At 37.7% G+C, this 19,467-nt stretch overlaps 1 protein-coding gene across 4 annotated transcripts in view; it reads left to right on the top strand.

Moving 5' to 3' along the window:
- The window catches only part of SOX6 (SRY-box transcription factor 6), a 636,653-nt gene extending 617,410 nt beyond the window's left edge, over positions 1–19,243 (top strand). For 3 of the 4 annotated variants that reach the window (XM_060103233.1, XM_060103231.1, XM_060103232.1), the window contains 3 exons: positions 9,335–9,568; positions 12,163–12,379; positions 18,940–19,243. In XM_060103233.1, coding sequence (XP_059959216.1) covers positions 9,335–9,568; positions 12,163–12,379; positions 18,940–19,243 — 755 coding nt within the window. The remainder of the gene's footprint in view (positions 1–9,334; positions 9,569–12,162; positions 12,380–18,939) is intronic. The other variant, XM_060103234.1, reaches the window with a different exon arrangement.
- Positions 19,244–19,467: the final 224 nt, after the last annotated feature.

Raw genomic sequence — 19,467 nt, 5'->3', positions numbered from 1 at the left:
TGTTCCCACAAGGAATTGACATCTTAACAATATTGAGTCTTCAGATCCATGAACATGGTGTATTCCTCCATTTATTTAGGTTTACTTTATTGAACTCACAAATGTTATATAGTTTTCAGTGTAGAGGTCTTGCACACTTTTTTCGTTAAATTTATTCCTAAGAATTTTATTTTCTGATGCTATTATGAATGTAAACTTAAGAACTTATTTTTTTAATTGCTGCTAGTATATAGAAGTACAGTTGATTTTTATATTTTTATATTGTATATTGCAATAATGGTAAATTTACTTTTCAGTTCTAGTAATTATTTTGCAGATTTCTTAGGATTTTCTATGTAAACAATTATATTATCTATGAATACACATAGCATTACTTATTATTTTCCATTTTGCCTGCTTTTTATTTCTTTACCTGCAGAAGAATGTTGATTAATAGTGGTAAGAGTGGACATCCCTTGCCTTGCTCTTCATCTTGGAAAGTATTCAGTAGTTCACTATTAAGTGTGATATCCTACAGGTTTTTCTTAAAAGTTCTTTATCAGACTGAGGAAATTCCTATCTATTATTAGTTTCCTGAGAGTTTTTGTCATGAATGCATATTGCATTTTGTCAAAACCATCTTCTGAATCTATTGTGATGATCATGTTTTTTCCCCTTTGTTTTGTTAAATTACATTGCCTGATTTCAAATATTAAATTACTATTACACTTTAACTTAATTTATCCTGAGATAAATCATACTTGGTCATGTTTTATTATCCATTTTACATATTACTGGGTTTAATTTGCTAATATTTTATTAAGAATTTTTGCACTTATGTTCAAATCTCTGTCAGGGTATGATGTTACTTCATAAAATGAATTTGGGAAGTATTCTTTCTTCCTCTACTTTCTTAGTTTGTGTAAGACTACTATTAGTTTTTCCTTAAATGTTTGGAAGAATTTACCAGTGAAACCATTTGAGATTGGAGTTTCCTTTGTGGGAAGGTTGTTGGCTATAAATTGAATTTCTTTATTAGTTATAGGAGTATTCAGACTTCTTATGTATTCTTGAGTGAATTTTAGCAGTTTGTGTCCTTCAAGGAATTTGTTCTTTTCATCTAAGTTGTCAAATTTATTGGAATTAAGTTATTCACAGTATTTGCTTTCCATCCTTTTAAAGTGAATAGTATCTATAGTAATATCCCCTCTTTCAATCCAAATATTGGTATTTTTGTTTTCCCTTTTTGTAGATCAGTCTCACTAGGGGTTTATCAATTTTATTGATATTTTCAAATTACCAGTGTTTGGCTTTGTAAATTGTTTCTTATTCATTGATTTCTACTCTTTATCCATTCTGAAAATCTCCAATTTTAACTGGATTATTTAATTCATTTATATTTAATGTAATTATTAATTTTGATGGGATTAAGTCTTGCAATTTGCTATTTTTCTATTTGTTCCCTCAGTTTTTGGCTTTCTGTTATTACTTTTTTTCCTTTTGCTTAATTGAATCCTTTTTCTAAGCTACTATTATGAAAACTTTTTTTGGGGGGGGCAGTTTAAGTTTCACAGTAAAACTGAGGGAAAGATAGAGATTTCCCATATACTCCCTGCCTTCACACATGCATAGCCTCTCCCATCATCAACATCCCACCAGAGTGGTACACTTGTTATAATTGATGAACCTATGCTGACACATCATAACCACTCCAAATCCATCGTTTATATTAGGGTTCGTTCTTGATGTTGTACATTCCTTGGGTTTGGACAAATGTAGAACATGTATCTATCATTATGGTATACAGAGTATTTCAATACCCCCAAAATCCTCTGCGTTCACCTATTCATCCCTCCCTCCCCTTTACAACCACTGATCTTTTTACTGTTTCCTTCTGAATCCTCTTTTTAGTCTTCCATTTGAATTACTCTACTGGTGTTTTAGCTATACCTCTTCGTATTTTTTTAAAAATTGTTTTTTCTAGATTCACTGTTCATTCTTAATTTGAATATCCTTACAGTTAAAATTATACTACTACTCATAAAATAAAGCAACATTTAACATTTACTACCTTTGTCGTTTGTGCCAGCTATTTTTCTCATGTGTTTTACCTCTTCATATATTATAAATCCCACGATGCAATGTTGTATTTTGTATTAAATAGTCCCTTGTCTTTTAAAAACATTAAGCAATTAGCTGTTTATTATGAAATCCAGAGAAGAAAAAAAGTTTCTTAATTTAGTCACATATTTATCATTTTCAATGCTCTTCTTTGCTTCCTATGTATCAAAGTTTACATCAGATGTTATTTCTCTTCATCTTGAATAATTTCCTTGAATGTCTCTTTTGGTCTGGGTCTGCAGGTAATGCATTCTCTCAGCTTTTGTCTGAAAATGTATTTTACATTCATTTTTGAAGCATATGTTCATTGGATAAGACTACGTTGATTTTTTTTCTTTTAGCAGTCTAATGATATTCCATTGGCTTCCAATCTTCATTGTTTCTAATGAATAATCAGCCATAATTTGCATTACTGTTTCATTGTATATATTATGTGTCCTTTTTCTCTGGCATTTTCCCTTTGTCTTTGGTTTTCAGCAGTTTGACTAGTGTTTAGGTATGGTTTTCTTTGTATTTATTCTGCCTGCATTTGTCTGAATGTCTTGAACCTATAAGGTGATTTTTCTCACCAGATTCGGGTAATTTTCAGCCTGTGTTTCTTCAAATAGTTTTCAGTCATGATTCTCTTTCCTGTCTTTCTAGAACTCCAGTTACACTTAGGACAGTATATCGTTTTACGTATTGCAAAGTCTCTGCTTACTTTTTCAGCTTTTTTTCTTTCTGTTTTTGAGACTAGCTAATTTCTTTTGATGTATTTTTAAGGTCACTGACCCTTTATTCTGCATTTGAAAATGCTATGAAGTCCATTCAGTGTATTTTCATCTCAAATACGTCTTTCAGTTCTAGAATTTCCATGTTTCATTTTATAGTTTCATTTCTCTGCTGAGTTCCCACATTTATGCATTAATTATGATATTCTTTTCCTTTATATCCTTGAACATATTTTTAATGGCTACTTTAAAGTCCTTGTTTGCTAATTATACTGTATTTTTTGGGGGGGTCTCTGGGTCACATTTTCCTTTTTGTTTGCACAACTGGTGTTTTTTTTTTTTTAATTATTATACACTGTACAGTGTGGATTATAAATTGTAGAGACTCTGGCTTCTATTATCTTCCTCTGTTAAGAATGTTTATTTTTGTGCTAGGAGGCAGTTAAAATACTTGCTGGTCACATTGAACTTGTGGAGGCTTAGTTTTGCACTGTTAGGTAGTGACTCTTTGAGTTTTGTCTTCAGTCCTAAGATGAATCCTTAGTCTTAGCATACAGTCTTTATTCCTAAAGAGTGGTCCCTCTGGGGTTTCAGTGAAAAGCCTGAATTTTTTATGAATACTTTCTAACTTTGTAGGATTCAAATCCAAATTCTGTTTCCCTTGCAGTGGGCATCAGCTGAAATTTCGGCTCAGATTTTTCAGATATACAGCCCTGGTTTCCACCAGAATCATTGAAGTCGTCCCTATACATGTGAAGTTCAGGTGTCAGGCACTCAGAAGCCTCAAACTGTCTCTTCTGAGGCCAAGTAAGACTGACTTTCTGTTTGCATTCTAGCCACTCCCTGCTACTCAGACTGAAGAGTGTCTTCGTGGAAAAACTATGAAAACAGGGGGTTTACTCAGTGACATTTCTTTCTTCCTAAGATTGAATCCTCTCCAGTTTCTTCTTAATTTTGGTAGATCTCAAGTACCTTCAACTGGTTGTTTTTTTTCATATTTTTTCCAGCATTTATAATTATTATCTGCTTGAAAGTTAGTCTGATATACGTTATTCTGCCATTACCAGAACTGGATCCCAGAAGAGAATCTTTTGTGCTATATTTTACTTATATTACATTCATTCTGTCTGACAAAATGTAAGGTTTAATGGACCTGTGAGGAGGTATTTATTCACCTTATTTTTCTGTATTCTTTATTGCCAATTCACTGGTAATCATTGAGACTATTCAGTGGTAATTTCTCATTTAGCTTCCATTTTGATCTCTTGTAGAACACAATTTGTTCATGTCACTACCCTGCTTTTTTATAATAAAAATCTTAAAGACTTCTTGGCTTTGAAGTCAAGGTACTTAGCAATCTTGCCCCTACTTACTTTCTGAATTTAATCTCTTGGTATTCCCCTGTTTTTTTAAAAAAAAAACTCAAGCCATAGCCAGATTCTTTTTATTCCCTAAAACACTCTGTGCTTTTGTTATAACTCTGTGCCTTTATATTCACACATTCTCCAACCTAGAATGCTTTCACACTCATACCTGCTGGTAAATTCTTACTCTTCCTTTAAGATACTGCTCAAGGGCTTCCCTGGTGGCACAGTGGTTGAGAGTCTGCCTGACCATGCAGGGAACACGGGTTCGTGCCCCGGTCTGGGAAGATCCCACATGCCGCGGAGCGGCTGGGCCCGTGAGCCATGGCCGCTGAGCCTGCGCGTCCGGAGCCTGTGCTCTGCAACGGGAGAGGCCACAGCAGTGAGAGGCCCGCGTACCACAAAAAAAAAAAAAAAAAAAGATACTGCTCAAGCAGTACTTCCTCTCTGAAGCTTCCGCGTTATTCATATCTGTCCATTCCAACAACATTAATAGCTTCCCTTCTCTGCTTTCATAGTACCTTGAAATTACCCATGTTAGCACTTAACACTGTTTTGTAATTTTCTATTTATGCATCTGTTTCCCACACTGGACCAAATTCCTTAAAAACAAGTCACATGTGTTATTTATCTTTGTATACTCCATCACAATGCTGAGTACATCTGAAATTTGTCAGAAGTGTTTGCTGAATTGATGCATAAATAAATGATTCCTAAGCACATTATGGAATTTGCTAGAGTTCCTCCTTAGGGAGAACTTTATATATGCACAAATCCACACAAAACGCTTACTCATTCACTCACATAACCCTTGGCATTTACCCAGAAAGGGGGCCTCTCTAGGATTAGTTCAGGACCATTGCCATAGGCTATGATGGTTAAACTGGCCTTCATTCCAGCCCACCTGGAAAAACTCAACTTTCTGTATTCTCTTTCAATCGTTTAAATCACAGATCCCTAAGAAAGTTTTTGCCTTGGCAGTTTCTGTTTTTTCCTTGTAGACTATCTTTTTTCATCTAACTGAAAGTTTGCCTTTACACAGACTGTGATATGGGAGATGAAGGATGAATTAAGCTCAGGGAAACAGAGAGACCAGGAATTCCTGAAGTAAAGGGGACCAGTGCTTTCCCTTGTTGCCTAGTGTGGTACTGTTGACCTTCCGTTATTTAGGAATGGTGTTGCTGGTAATTAAAGACTCAGGTCAGCTGGAAAGCAGTAGTCTCCCAAGTACATAGCTGTAGGTCTAGGCTTCTTCCAACTGCTTTCCATGAGAAGATATATTATGAACATTGAACTCACAAATGATTCCTCTGCTATTAAAAGTAAAAGAATCTGCCTCTTAGAATTATGAGCAATTCCCTAGGATAACTCTGGATTCTGACACAGAGCATTGGCTACTTTAGAACAAATTGCCTCCCCCCCCACCCCTTTTTAACTTGATGTTATTTCTGAAAATAAATGAGCAGCATGAAGTCACATTTGATATGTAGATTCTTAAGTTAATTATAGCAGAAAGTCAATCTTAGGCTTCGTATGTTCAGACTAATAGCATACCTTTTAAAAATAATTCTATATTATTCTATAGAATTTTCCTTATCTGTTTAAAAGGGATTTCCTAAAATACAATCTCTTTTTAAATTTCTGAGTTTATACACATATATACAGTCATATGTATTTTTATTGCTAACAAAATAAATTATTACAACAATAATTCCCTCACCAGTTTGTTTCATGAAGCAGTTTTTCGAAGTTAAGGGACACTTTCTAAATATTCTTTTGATGTTATGGCCCCTTTATATTTTCTTAAAATTCTGACTCTGATCATATATCAGATCCAATTTAAAAGTAGTTTCAAAACTTTTGGTCTCTCTGGATAAGTCTCTTCTTCTTCCTAAATCTTGGATCTTGGTTCATTAATACAACATTTCTAGTTTTAACTTGGAATGTCCCATTCACTTTTCAGTTGACTCTGCTTGGGAGAGAGAAAAGGAGACAAGAAAAAAAAAGATGTGCATACACCCTGGTGTTTTCTATTTTCCCTTTATTTTTTTATTTTTTATTTTTTTGTGGTACGCGGGCCTCTCACTGCTGTGGCCTCTCCCGTTGCGGAGCACAGGCTCCGGACGCGCAGGCTCAGCGGCCATGGCTCATGGGCCTAGCTGCTCCGCGGCATGTGGGATCCTCCCGGATCGGGGCACGAACCCGCGTCCCCTGCATCGGCAGGCGGACTCCCAACCACTGCGCCACCAGGGAAGCCCTTCCTTTCTTAATTCACATTTTTATACTATGTACTGTGCTTGAATTTCTCAATTTCTGGGAGTATTTCTTGTGAGACTAGAGATCTGCTGTGTAATTAATTCAGTGTCAGTCAGTGTCATGTAAATAATATGTACTATGGAAGGACAGACAAGGTCAGTGTAGGACAGTTGGTAGGGTGGGACCTGAACTCTATACCTTGGAGAGGGTGGAATTTAGTCAGGTAGAAGTGAGTAGGAAGGATATGTTAAGACTACAGTATGGAATGAGAGGGAGAGAGATTGGGTTAGGTTTGGACATGTCTGGGAGAATCAATTGGTATGGAGTAGAAGATGTACTAAAACCAGAGTCTAAAAATCTACGATGATCAGAGTCTGTAGGAGATTAAAACTGACTGTTAACAATGAAATACATCCTATAAGTGAATAAATAAATGGAAGCTGGCTATTTGGTGTTGCTAGAGGTGAAGAAAAGCCATGACAGTAAAAGCAGATCTCAAATGTTAATCACCTGTAGCATAGTAGTTAACTTAGAATAATATTGAAATGTTTTTGCATCTGACATTCTCCACAAACCTGTCTCCTTTTATATGTATGCATGCAAGTATATAAATTGCTGAATTCATGTCAGTTGTAAAGTAATGGCACTGAGGGCATCATAAATTACTATGGTGATCCTCAGGAGAAGACACTGTCGTATCTGAATGAGTGTTTCACTTCCAGAGTAATGTATGCCTTCATCTGGCCCAGCAGTCAGCATATTGCCCTGTGTTGATGGATATTGTCAGCTGGAAGCTACACTACATTTCACTGCACAATAAACATGGCTGTCAAACCCATATAAAGTGAAATCAATTTATCCTGTATGGTCAGTGCATTTTAAATGAAATTAATGTACTGTGGGTATGGTGGCAAAAAGGTAGCATATTAGTTATGCATCTTGGGATCTGAGACTTTTCATGTAAGGGATCATTCTGTCTAGTCGGCCTAAAAGAAAGGCTGTTTATAAAATATTTTATTTTGCATGGTCTTCAGAAAGGGGTCCCTCTGCCCTTCTTCATGTTTAGAAAAGAATTGACAATATTAGCTAGTTCAGCCCTTTTATTCTGTCTTTTGTTTGCAATAAATGATGACCATATTTGCCAAATAATAGTGCACTTTAATGTTCTAATTTATTCCTAGCTCTGACACAAACAAATTTCTACTTAATCAAGGTAGCTAGAAATAGAGTAGGAGGGCAGAGATGGATCGGGTCATGTTGTTCCTGTATAATCACTCCACTGAGCTGAAAGGATTTACTTTTTCCAAAATGTAGAGATGTAGGTTTTAATGTATATTTTGCTTCTAAACTTTTGGGAGTAGGCTTTCCTGTTTATGCAGTAGAAGCCCTGGCTGAGGCCATCAGTCCAACTTTACATTTAACTATAGGAGTTCTCAATCTATAGGGAGATATATAGTAGTTGCCACCTGTAAAGCACCCATCAGTGTATCATGCTGGTAGGGGGTATGAAAACAAGCAAGAGCTATGTTCATTCATTGATTCGTTTATTCAGCCATTCATTAATTGAATGTATTTTACTAACTGAAACTCTGTATGCCATGTGCTTTATTGGAACCTAGGGATACAGCAGTGAAGGAGAGCCAGTTCCTGCCATATCCTCAAGAAGGTTTCAATCTAGTAGGTTACTATGGTCACTTCTTTGGAAACTATAAAATATCAGGAATTTAGACTTAATTTCATGGGGGATGTTAAAGAACTACCCTCACACAGCAGAAAAATATATCAGGACCCTTGAAATGACTGCCTTTTAGTCTACTACTTTTGCATATGAGTTGAAAACTGAACAATCCTTTACTTAATAAGTATTTGAGTATCTATTACATGGAAAGTCCTGGGGATACAAAAATGAGTGCAATATAAACACTAACTTTAGGGGTCTCATATTCCTGGGGATGGAATGGAAATATTAGAGAGAGATAGACACATAAGCAAGTAATTTCTTTGGAGCATGTAACATTAAAAGAAAGAGGAATGAATGCATCCTGGGAGGCATCATTGCAAATGCCCTTCCTTTGGCTTGAATTACCCTTCCCATCGTCTTTACTGCCCCCCCCATTCACGTGCTAATTCCTATTCATCCTTCAAGACTCAGCTTAGATGTCACCTCTCCTAGGAGGCATTAGCTCACCTTCCCGTCTGCTGGCACCCTCTTGATGCCCTGTTTACTTCAATATTAGAACACTTACCATACACTCTGTTACAGTTGTCTGTTTGGAGTCTGTCTCCTCCCTGAACTGTGAGCTCCTTTAAAAGCAGGTGCTGTTTTATTCACTTTTGTATACCTAGCACCTGGCATAAAGCCTAACTCATAGTAATTGCTCAGTTAATAGTTGTCATTGAATTACTAATTAATTCATGAAACACACAACATTTGAATAGGCCTTAAAGGATGAGTGGGATTTAGCATGAAGAAGTAGGAGAAGGGGCTTCCAGGCAGTGAGGGGAGCACTGGCCAAGGCACAGTATTGTGAAAGAGAGTTCTATTTGGGGTAAGAGATAGTTTGAGGTGGCTACAATGTTTGGCAAATGAGGCTAAAAGGATAGGTAAGAGCCTGCTTTTGAAGGGAGAAATCATGCAGGAAAGGTTACCTGGAATTGATTGTAGTAAAAATGTACTAGGTATATAAAAACATGCAAAATTAATTCTGCCCAGTGTGTCTTTGAGGCCTACCTCAGAAGAGCCTGTAGAACTGTCATCTAAAACTGTCTTCTGCTTCCAAGAGTTCATTTAAAAAGAAGAGAAGGGCCTAGGGAAAACAGCTGAACCAGGTAGCCAGCTGTGTTAACAGTCTCCAGATAATAATGCTTTGCACCCATCTTGTTCTTCCTGCCCTGACATTACAGGAAGTAAAGCAATGAATGGCTCTGCAGCTAAACTACAGCAGTATTATTGTTGGCCAACAGGAGGTGCCACTGTGGCTGAAGCACGAGTCTACAGGGATGCCCGTGGCCGGGCCAGCAGTGAGCCACACATCAAGCGACCAATGAATGCATTCATGGTTTGGGCGAAGGATGAGAGGAGGAAAATCCTTCAGGCCTTTCCTGACATGCATAACTCCAACATTAGCAAAATCTTAGGTGAGTGCAGCTGCTGATGCTGATCTTCTAACGAGTGGAAAGAAGGGGCCTAATGTGACACCTAAGGGAGACTGTGGTTTGCGGAAGTTAGGTGGAGCTCAGACCTGCCCCAGGAGACTGTCATCATCTCTGCATTTCCCACCCTGCACTGTAGCCTTTAGGTTTAGGAGTTAGTACATCCACCATGTGCCAGGGCAGGACTGACTAAAAACTTGTTTTAGAGACAAAACTATTTATCGTATGTGTTAATAGGGCAACTCTGAGAGGTCACTGCAAAATAAGAATCATGGAAACAAGCTTTATCTCCTTTTCTTAATTCAATCTTTTAAAATTCGTAAGTTGTGTGAAACCCTGGGAACACTCACAGACCCTACAGTTTTCTGCTTTAGAATTCTTGGGCTCATATGTCCCTCTGCAAGAACTCACCAAGGGCTAGGGGTGAGCCCCCAAATAGTGTGAAATTTATGGAGTGTAGAACAGTGCCTCTAATGATAACTTTAAAACTTGTAAAATAAAACTACATTTACTTTAATAAGATATGACTAGTTCAAATTTCATAGCAGTGAGTTGAACACAGAGACCACAGGGCAGAGGCCCATTTTGTGGTAACTTGCCAGAGTGATTCTCCCGTTTCTCCGGATTAAACTCAAGCCTTGTTCTATTAGTGTAAAGCTTGCCTAGTGCAGATTATACAGTTTGGAACTATTGTGCTTAACATATTGAACGTATTTTATTCAACATGCAGCATTACAGTCAACATGTTTCCTCTTTAAAAAGAAAAAACACAGAAGGCACTGTTCTATTTAAGCTGTCATGATGTGACAAAATCTGAAAGGCAGCCGTTTAAGAAGCCGAAAAACATTAGAGACTTAAACTGTGGTTTTCATTTTTTAAATGTTTTGTTCAAAAGCAATAAATATTTAACCTGAGTAAATATCAGTGATCTGGACATACACAAATACACATGTTTTGTCACTGTATAAATAATTTAACTTGATTCTGAGACATTTTGAGACAGCGACCCCTAAGAAAATTTTAAAGATATGTGAGATCAAATAGTGTTGAAATGTTAAAATACAAGTTTTTCCTTTTTTTCTTTTTGACTTTTGAATTTCAAGATGGATACTAAATGTCATTACAGTTAAGTGGGGTTTTATTTTTAGAGTTTCAGAGATATACATAGGGGCATTATTCTTATAAATTTAAATACCTTTCAAACCAAAATGGTCCTAATATATAAATTAAAAGTTTTTTTCTAATTAATAGACATTCAAAAGAAAATCATTATTTCTCTGTCCCTAAATTTTGATATCTAACTTTGAAATTTTCCTTTTTTTGGCCATTTTATTAGCAGTATGAGTAAGCTCTCCAATGGGCACAGAACTTCTCTGTTTCCATTTTGGCATCTGTGGGGAATCTATATTATTGGTGTGCATTCGTGAAAAAAATTAAGAGTATAGTAAGTATATTCATTAAAATGTAAACTTTTAAGCACAAGAATTTTAAGAGCACCAAAAACCTTAACTGGGGCTTTAAGCTGCTGGGAGCCAGCCGAACACAGAGAAGGCTGTCCGTGTAGACTCTCTACACAACTTTTGCACAACAATCAGGAAAAACAGGAATGGATGTGCTATTAAAACAGACCAGGATATTGCTGGCTGCAGAGAATATTTGTACAACTTTTCCATTTGTTTATGTATGAAAAATCTCCACTGAAGAATAGCTGACATCCAGTCAGCACAGCTGTTACCGCTTTATTCACCAGCGAGACACAAAAATGCAATTTGATACATGTAAAAAAACACATCCCTTCTTCGTCAAGTGTTTAGATAATTCTTTATAAACAATATTAGAGAAGTGAATACTTTTCCTTCTTCCTGTATAAACCATATTAAAAATTTTTGTACTTTCATTGGTATGGCTTTGAATTAATGTTTATAGTACTTGAAAATGGTATATGTATATATATATATATATATTACATGTATATATATATATATATATATATATATATATATATATATATATATAATTCCACTGTACCTTCCGGTTCTAAAGCTATAACTTCTTAAGTAGAGTGTAGGCTTTTAATTACCCTAGGCCAGGGGATACAGTGTACACCTTAGGTTTTTATATTTGGAAGAATATCAACAACTAACATCTTATCAAAGGACAGCTTCACTAAAGACGCTTGGAGTGTGGGAGATGTTGAATTTCTGGAACCAAGAGAGTTTTTCCTGAGAATTCTGTCATACTCCAAAGTATACGTAGGAAGTTTAGGTTTTTAACCCTAGGCAGATGGATGGGGAAACGACCTTGGTGTAGGAGACGATCTTAAGAAGCAAAGACGTGTTTTAAAACAATATACTTATGGTAGCATCAGCTTGAAGTTACTGAGGGAAAAAATATAATAAATGTATCACATCCAAATTATTCTTTGCCCTATAGTCTAAAAGTTGTGTGGCTCGATGGTATGTGGTTATAGGAGCTACCCAGAGCACAGGTGAGTGAAGTGGTGGGAAGGTATATCTAGTTACTTGCCAGGAGTATGTTGCCTTGACCGCTTGGGTACTTAAGGCTATTTTTATGTCTAGGGTCTCGCTGGAAATCCATGTCCAACCAAGAGAAGCAACCTTATTATGAGGAGCAGGCCCGGCTCAGCAAGATCCACTTAGAGAAGTACCCGAACTATAAATACAAACCTCGACCGAAACGCACCTGCATTGTTGATGGCAAAAAGCTCCGGATTGGGGAGTATAAGCAACTGATGAGATCTCGGAGACAGGAGATGAGGCAGTTCTTTACTGTGGGGTAAGTGTTCCTGCATTTAACCACCTGGGCTTTCCTGCGGTAAGAAACCACAGGATGGCTACTGGCAGTGTTTTGGGGAAGGAGATTAGGGAAGGGAAGAGGTTGTGACATACCGAAGGGGCCTGTCACATGCGCACAGCCTTGCCTCATGGCTTCTGCTCAAATCAAAACAAACAGGCAACAGATCACTCCCAACTGATAACCCCTTTCATTGTCTCTCAAACTAATCTAGGATGTCCAGTGCCCACACACAAAGTTTCTGGTAGTTTATTTAAGCAGACACACAGGGAGAAAAAAAGAGTAAAAACTAACCTTAAGAAATCCCCAGAAGCTTTCCAGCTTCTCTGGGTGGTGCTTCTGACTCTAATCACAATAGTCTGCTTTTGTTGTGGGATTTACCACAAGATAATTGGCCTTGACATTGGTTAGAGGACCTCATTTTTGGCATAAGATCCAGAACTCCTGTTGCAGTAAATTATTCTGTGGTAGAAGCAGTAACAATGTGGATTTTCTTGCTTAAATCAGAAACTAGACATGTTTTTGATATCTTCAAGTCTGATTTCATGTCATTTTGTTTAAAAATTAGGTAATAGATTTCTGGTATAAATTTCGACTTGGCTGACTGGCTGTCTGCACTCGAAAGAGGCCTCTTGTAACCACAGTGGTCAGCAGAGCGGGGTGCAGATGTCTGTAGGTTCCAGCTCACTCAGACCTAGCAGCACAGAGGTGGCAAACCAGAGGGCCGTCTGGAGGCAGTGGCCTGAGGCAGCTGGCATCAGACTGGGGAGACACTTGGGGAAGGGCTTGAGAGAGAAGTGGAGGAAGCAAAAAGGAAGCTGTGTTCACTGTTAACTGGAAGGGGAATTCAGGAACTGTGCCGTGCCAGGGAAACAAGAAAGCTTCACTTGGAGGTGAAGAAAAGAGATGCCTTAAAGGAGGAGTAAAGAACCATTTATTTTTAAGGACACTCAGAAAATAACCTCATGAAACACAAGGCTGGTTTCAGAAGCATGGTTTCAGAACATACAACTAATTTGGAAAAGTAAATAGTCAGAATACAAAAAAAAAAAAAAAAATAGGCCAATGAAAGCAGTCTGGGTCACTATACAATACACTGGAGTGTTCTGGGGAGGAGCATAGGCTTCGGCCTTTGACCACTGAGTTTCAGACACTGTGCGACCTATTTGGGCAAGTTATTTAACTTTTCTAATCTTCTGTTTTCTCATGTGTGAAGTGAAACGAATAATAGTACCTATCTCATACGATTGTTGAGAGGATTCAATGAGGCAGTGCTTTTAAAAGTACTTTGTGGTCTTCCCTGGTGGCGCAGTGGTTGGGAGTCTGCCTGCCGATGCAAGGGACATGGGCTCGTGCCCCCGGAGGATCCTGCGTGCCGCAGAACAGCTAGGCCCGTGAGCCGTGGCTGCTGGGCCTGCGCATCCGGAGCCTGTGCTCCACTGCGGAAGAGGCCACAACAGTGAGAGGCCCGTGTACCGCAAAAAAAAAAAAAAAAAAAGGAACTTTGTATAATGCTTAGGACAATATCAATAAAGGTGAATTCCTGTCATTATTATTACTATTGAATATGGATTTGCTATCAGAGTAAAACTATATTTTATATCTCACTAGATAATCAGTGAATTTCTTTACACTATGGCAGAAACTTTTCGAGGTAAAGTGAGGCTTAAATCACTTTGTTATTTGAGGATCCCAGTGTATTAACAGATGAAGACATGCCAAAATAGGATTTCAAATTCTTCTGTGTTACAAATGTTGGCATCTTAAAAAGTAATGCCTTTAACACCAAAAGTACAATACAATATCATTGGGCTACTCACATGCTAATTAGAGAATTTATGAAATATACCAAGTCACAGTGTACTCTAGAAAGTAGAGTTGTAGGTAACAAAATATAAATTTAAGACTGTGTAATGTCTTCTTTTAATCCTGTTAGTCTATCTCTGAAAATGTATATAGTCTCTTTAGACTGGAGAATCAGAAGTTTAAATTTGAGATGTCTTGTCTTTCCCACCCTTCTCTCAGTCATGTCCCCTGTGTTGCATAGTGGGTCTCTTTTGCCATAGTCTGGAAGATTATCAACGGTACCATTTTAGTTCCCTGATACTTATTTGAAAATATGAGATGCAGTAATTCTATGTAATTTAGTCCTCTTTACCAAAGGGAACATTGATACCAGCTCTGGACCGAAATACCTCAACACATAACAATGCATGTAAAATGAAACTCTAAAACAACTCAATAGCATCTACCACTTATTGAATGCCTACTGTATACGAGGTGTTGTAGGTATACAAAGTATATAATCCTCTAAATGAGATAAAGAAATCGAGGCTTCAAGAGGTCCTATGGCTACTGGAAGGTGAGCAAGAGCAAAGGATTAAATCAGGTCTCTGCCTCTGTCATGCCAAATGACTGAGGAATTGTCTTTACAACATTGCTTCAAAATATGCCTCATAGTCCTATTCTGCACAGTTGTGAGTATGACTGTGCCATTTGAGGAAGAGCTCCTAGACCCTAGAGAAAATAAGGTCTTTTGTTGTGGTATACAGTAGCATAAAAGGAGCTTTGAAATTTAGAGACTAAGGATTCTGATGACATAGAGGTCCTTTGTGGAAGGCTCATTTTAGACTGTGGAATAGGGCTATGGATGTTGCAGGCAATGGCCAGAATATCTTACTCTTTAATCTCCAGTGCTGAGTATTTTCCTCTGCCCAGTTTTGATAATACTTGCTACATAAAGCCAGGTATTATTTCCACTTAAGGATTCATATTTTCTTTTAAGTAGTTGTATTTGATAGATTATTAACTCCCTGGGATTCATCTTTGCAAACTGATCTTCATTAGATATGAGGTTATTTACAAGAGGGAAAGACAAACAAGAAATTCAAAGATTGCTATTGACTTCTTGAGGGAATGGGGGTGAGATCAATTTTTATAGCTGATTTTGAAAAGACGTGCATAACTTTCAAGCCAATAAAATTACATATATTGCTCAACATTGTCATACATTTTACTGATGATACAACTGGAAATTCAGTGAGTTAGGTTTTTTTTTTTTACTTAGCTATTATGAAATGAATTTATCAGTATATAAAATGGAGTAATATTAGCTCTAACCTTGGATTTAACCCCTTCAATTGATAGGTTAAGTATCAGAGTTCTGTAATAATCCTGATAGGAGTACTATTAACGTTAAGATGATACTTATTAGGGTACATATAGCTACAACATTGTCTTTTCCCAAAGAACTATGGCCAAATGTAATGTATTTCCAATTTATTTGAAGCGTATTCAGTAATTTACGTGTGAGCTAATAGAGAATTATGCAGATACTAAAAACTATTAAAATTTGGGGCTACTTTTTGAGTAACAATAATGGTAAATTATTGAATACTTACTTATGCTGAGTGAATTATACAGATTATTGCAGATACAACAAACTTATAAGATAGGCACTATCATCCTCTCTATGGGGTTGAAAAACACAATATTCAGAAATGTTAAATAATTTGTCCAAGTCCACACAGCTAGTAAATAGCAGAGCTGAGATTTAGACCAGGCTTAGGTGAAACATATTTCCTTTTCACCCTTACACATACCTCTCAATTAGAGCCTACAAATTTCTTAGAGACTGTATAGTGTAGTGGTTAAGAATGTCAATTCTGGAGCCAGACTATTCTGGCTCAAATACTAGCTCTGCTTCTTCCTGGCTCTAGGAACTAGTGCATAGCAATTCTTATTCCTCTGAACTCTCCACTTGCCCTTGGGAAACTTATTTAAACTCTGTGTACCTCAGTTTCCTCATATGTAAAATGGGGATGACAGTAATACCTACAACATCAGACCTTTCTGAAGACTGAATAACTTAATGTATCTAAAGTGCTTGGAACAATGTTTGGTATATAGTAAGTCCCAAATTAGAGTAAATATTACTATCCTAGAGAAATGATGCTATGTGTCAGGTATATATTTCATATTATAAAGAATTATGTTCTACTACATTGTGGTATAAGTGATTTGAACGTTGGCCATTTTGATCCTACTCTCAAAGAGGTTGAATAAAACCTATAAGATACTTACAAATTTAACTGAGTAGCATAGACTAGACATGCTATTTTTAGCATTGTCCTCCTGTAGAGAAAGCCAGGTTAGAATCTCTAATCGGTAATGTAAAAAGATGTGCAATTTATAGGTTTAATCTCCTAATGAAGCAAACTTCATTGCCTTCATTTATAGATACTGTAAAGATCTAAAGGATCAGCAAACAGGAGCCTTGACAACATAAATAAATAGTTCCATTGCAATTGGCAAAGCTAGACTATAATCCAGGACTCTTCTTGTGATTTGGAAACCATGCAACAATGCTGGACTCTTATCAGGAACAGCTCAAACTCTTTACTTGGGCTGGGAGGGAGGGTTCTTAGCCATCTCTACTCATATCAGCTGCATGTGTGTACTTTTACAAATATCTACAACTTTTGTTTTGATGTGCACATTCATTATTTGTAAAGCCCAACGCTTGCCAGCTATTCCTGTTTGTGAAATCTGCAATGTTTGAATTTTGACTTTGCAATTGATCTGTAAAGGAAGGAAAAATGCTTTTTAGGAAAGTAACTTCCGATAGGCAAAGCTTGAGCCTGCTGGCCAGATTTTCCATTTTGTTAATTGATTAGTCAGTCAGTTGGTAAGGGCCTATTTGAAACCAGCTGTGTGCCTAGCACTGTACTAAATTAATATAGTACATGAGGCATTAATTCTGTACACAGTGAGCTTTCAGAGAATGCTATAGTCAGAGAAACCAGACATATACATGAATAGGTTAGCAAATAATAGTTTGTTATACACACATGCACACACAGAATGCATTGCACAGTGTTCCACATAATGTATAATGGAATACTAATTTTGATTATATAGACAAGAGCAAGTAAAGCTCTGAGGGAGAGAGATTACTATGCATTAGGGCCACGCATAGGCCATTCTTGAGGAAGGGGACTTGAGGTTTGGGTAGGGTCAGGCTGGTGGAAAGTACAGGTAAAGATTCCTATTTTAGCATGAAGGAGAGCATGAACACATGGGGGAAATGTGAATATGTTCAAAAATAAATAAGGAGGCTATCCTAGGAATTTTTTCTGGCAGTAAGGAAAGTAAAATATGTAGGGTGAAATAATATTTTGGAAAGCCTTGAAAACCAGATTTCTTCAATTATAATTACCTATGCTCACTTAATTTTTTTTTTTTTTTTTTTTTTTTTTTTTGCGGTATGCGGGCCTCTCACTGTTGTGGCCTCCCCCGTTGCGGAGCACAGGCTCCGGACGCGCAGGCTCCGGACGCGCAGGCTCAGCGGCCATGGCTCACGGGCCCAGCCGCTCCACGGCATATGGGATCCTCCCAGACCGGGGCACGAACCCGTATCCCCTGCATCGGCAGGCGGACTCTCAACCACTTGCGCCACCAGGGAGGCCCTAATTTTTTTAGTCTCTTTTTATGCTGATAATGACAATGAGAACAAGACCAACATGACAGTTAGCTTATGATTCTGCATCCACAGAATCAGTGGTCACATAGAAGGGGCCTCAGAAGTCATATCCTTCAAATAGCCAGCCATTGTAGGAGTCCTTTCTAAGTTTAGCTTGAACCGTTTGAGGGCTAGAGAGCTCACCACTTTCCAAGGGAGGTAGTTTCTTTGTGGAACACCTCCTAATGCTAGACAGTTCTTTCTTCTTAAGTAGGCCATACTCTGCCTTTCTGCTACTTTGTAGATTGGTTCTGATCCTCTTCTTTGGTCACTTCTGGAACAAATCTCTTCCTTTTTTTGTGAAGAAAATCATTCAAGCATGACCATGCCCTGGCACCCGCTGGGATCTAGGATGAGGCAGCGTGTTATTCTGTTAGGTGGTGGAGCTCTCACCGTTCTTCACTCCTGACTCCTCCAACCCCAGCTCCAGCCCAGGGCCACAGGACTAATGACATCCAAGATGATCCTTTCATAGTTAGGAAGTAGAAGCTTCAAGGAGCTTCCCTACAAGTTCAGCCACGGAAATAAGTAGACATTTACACGGATACCAAATACATGCTTTGCCAAATCTGACTCTGGGATATACTGGATCCTTTCTCATCTTGATCTTTGAAGACCAGGTGAAGACACAAACATGCTTAACAGTATCATTATAGTATGTCTCATATTACCAGCCTATTTTTTTGTCATGTCCTGGGAGATCTTAAAAAATGATCTCACATGTAACTTTGTGGAATTAACTATAGTATTTGTTCCAAATGCCGAGGGGTTATCAAAGCTTTGCTTTCATGTTGCAAAGCCATGGATAAATTGCTCCATTGTTGCTTACCACCAATCACATCATCAGGGAGATTTGCAGGACTCCTCCAGGAAACACCTTTGTCACATTTTGTCATTTGCTTAGAATTTCAAACAGAGCCCCCTTTTAGAATGTGTGAGGGGTGAATTCCGATGCCACATGGAAGAACATATGTATAGAGATATTTCCCTCTGTTTTATTTTATTTTTTGAATCTATACAGGCAGCAGCCTCAGATTCCAATCACCACAGGAACAGGTGTTGTGTATCCTGGTGCTATTACTATGGCAACTACCACACCATCACCTCAGATGACATCTGACTGCTCTAGCACCTCCGCCAGTCCAGAGCCCAGCCTCCCGGTCATCCAGAGCACTTATGGTATGAAGACAGACGGCGGAAGCCTAGCTGGAAATGAAATGATTAATGGAGAGGATGAGATGGAAATGTATGACGACTATGAAGATGATCCCAAATCAGACTATAGCAGTGAAAATGAAGCCCCGGAAGCTGTCAGTGCCAACTGAGGAGTGTTTGTTTGCTGAATTAAAATACTCTGACATTTCACCTCCCCTCCCCCAACAGAAAAGTTCTTAAAGAGCCCGCATGCATTTGTGGCTCCACAATTACATCAGCAGAATGGTCTTAATTGTTTCATAAAGCGTGAGACAGAATAAGTTTTCCCAGATTTTTCATGAACTTGAGTTTTTTGTCGTTATTGTTATTGTTGTTGTTGTTTTTTAATTTAGGT

This window comes from Mesoplodon densirostris, chromosome 7 (genome assembly GCF_025265405.1).
Source record: "Mesoplodon densirostris isolate mMesDen1 chromosome 7, mMesDen1 primary haplotype, whole genome shotgun sequence".
Taxonomy (NCBI): domain Eukaryota; kingdom Metazoa; phylum Chordata; class Mammalia; order Artiodactyla; family Ziphiidae; genus Mesoplodon; species Mesoplodon densirostris.
Note: the sequence above shows the minus strand (reverse complement) of the source record. Positions and strands in the feature narration are given on the sequence as shown.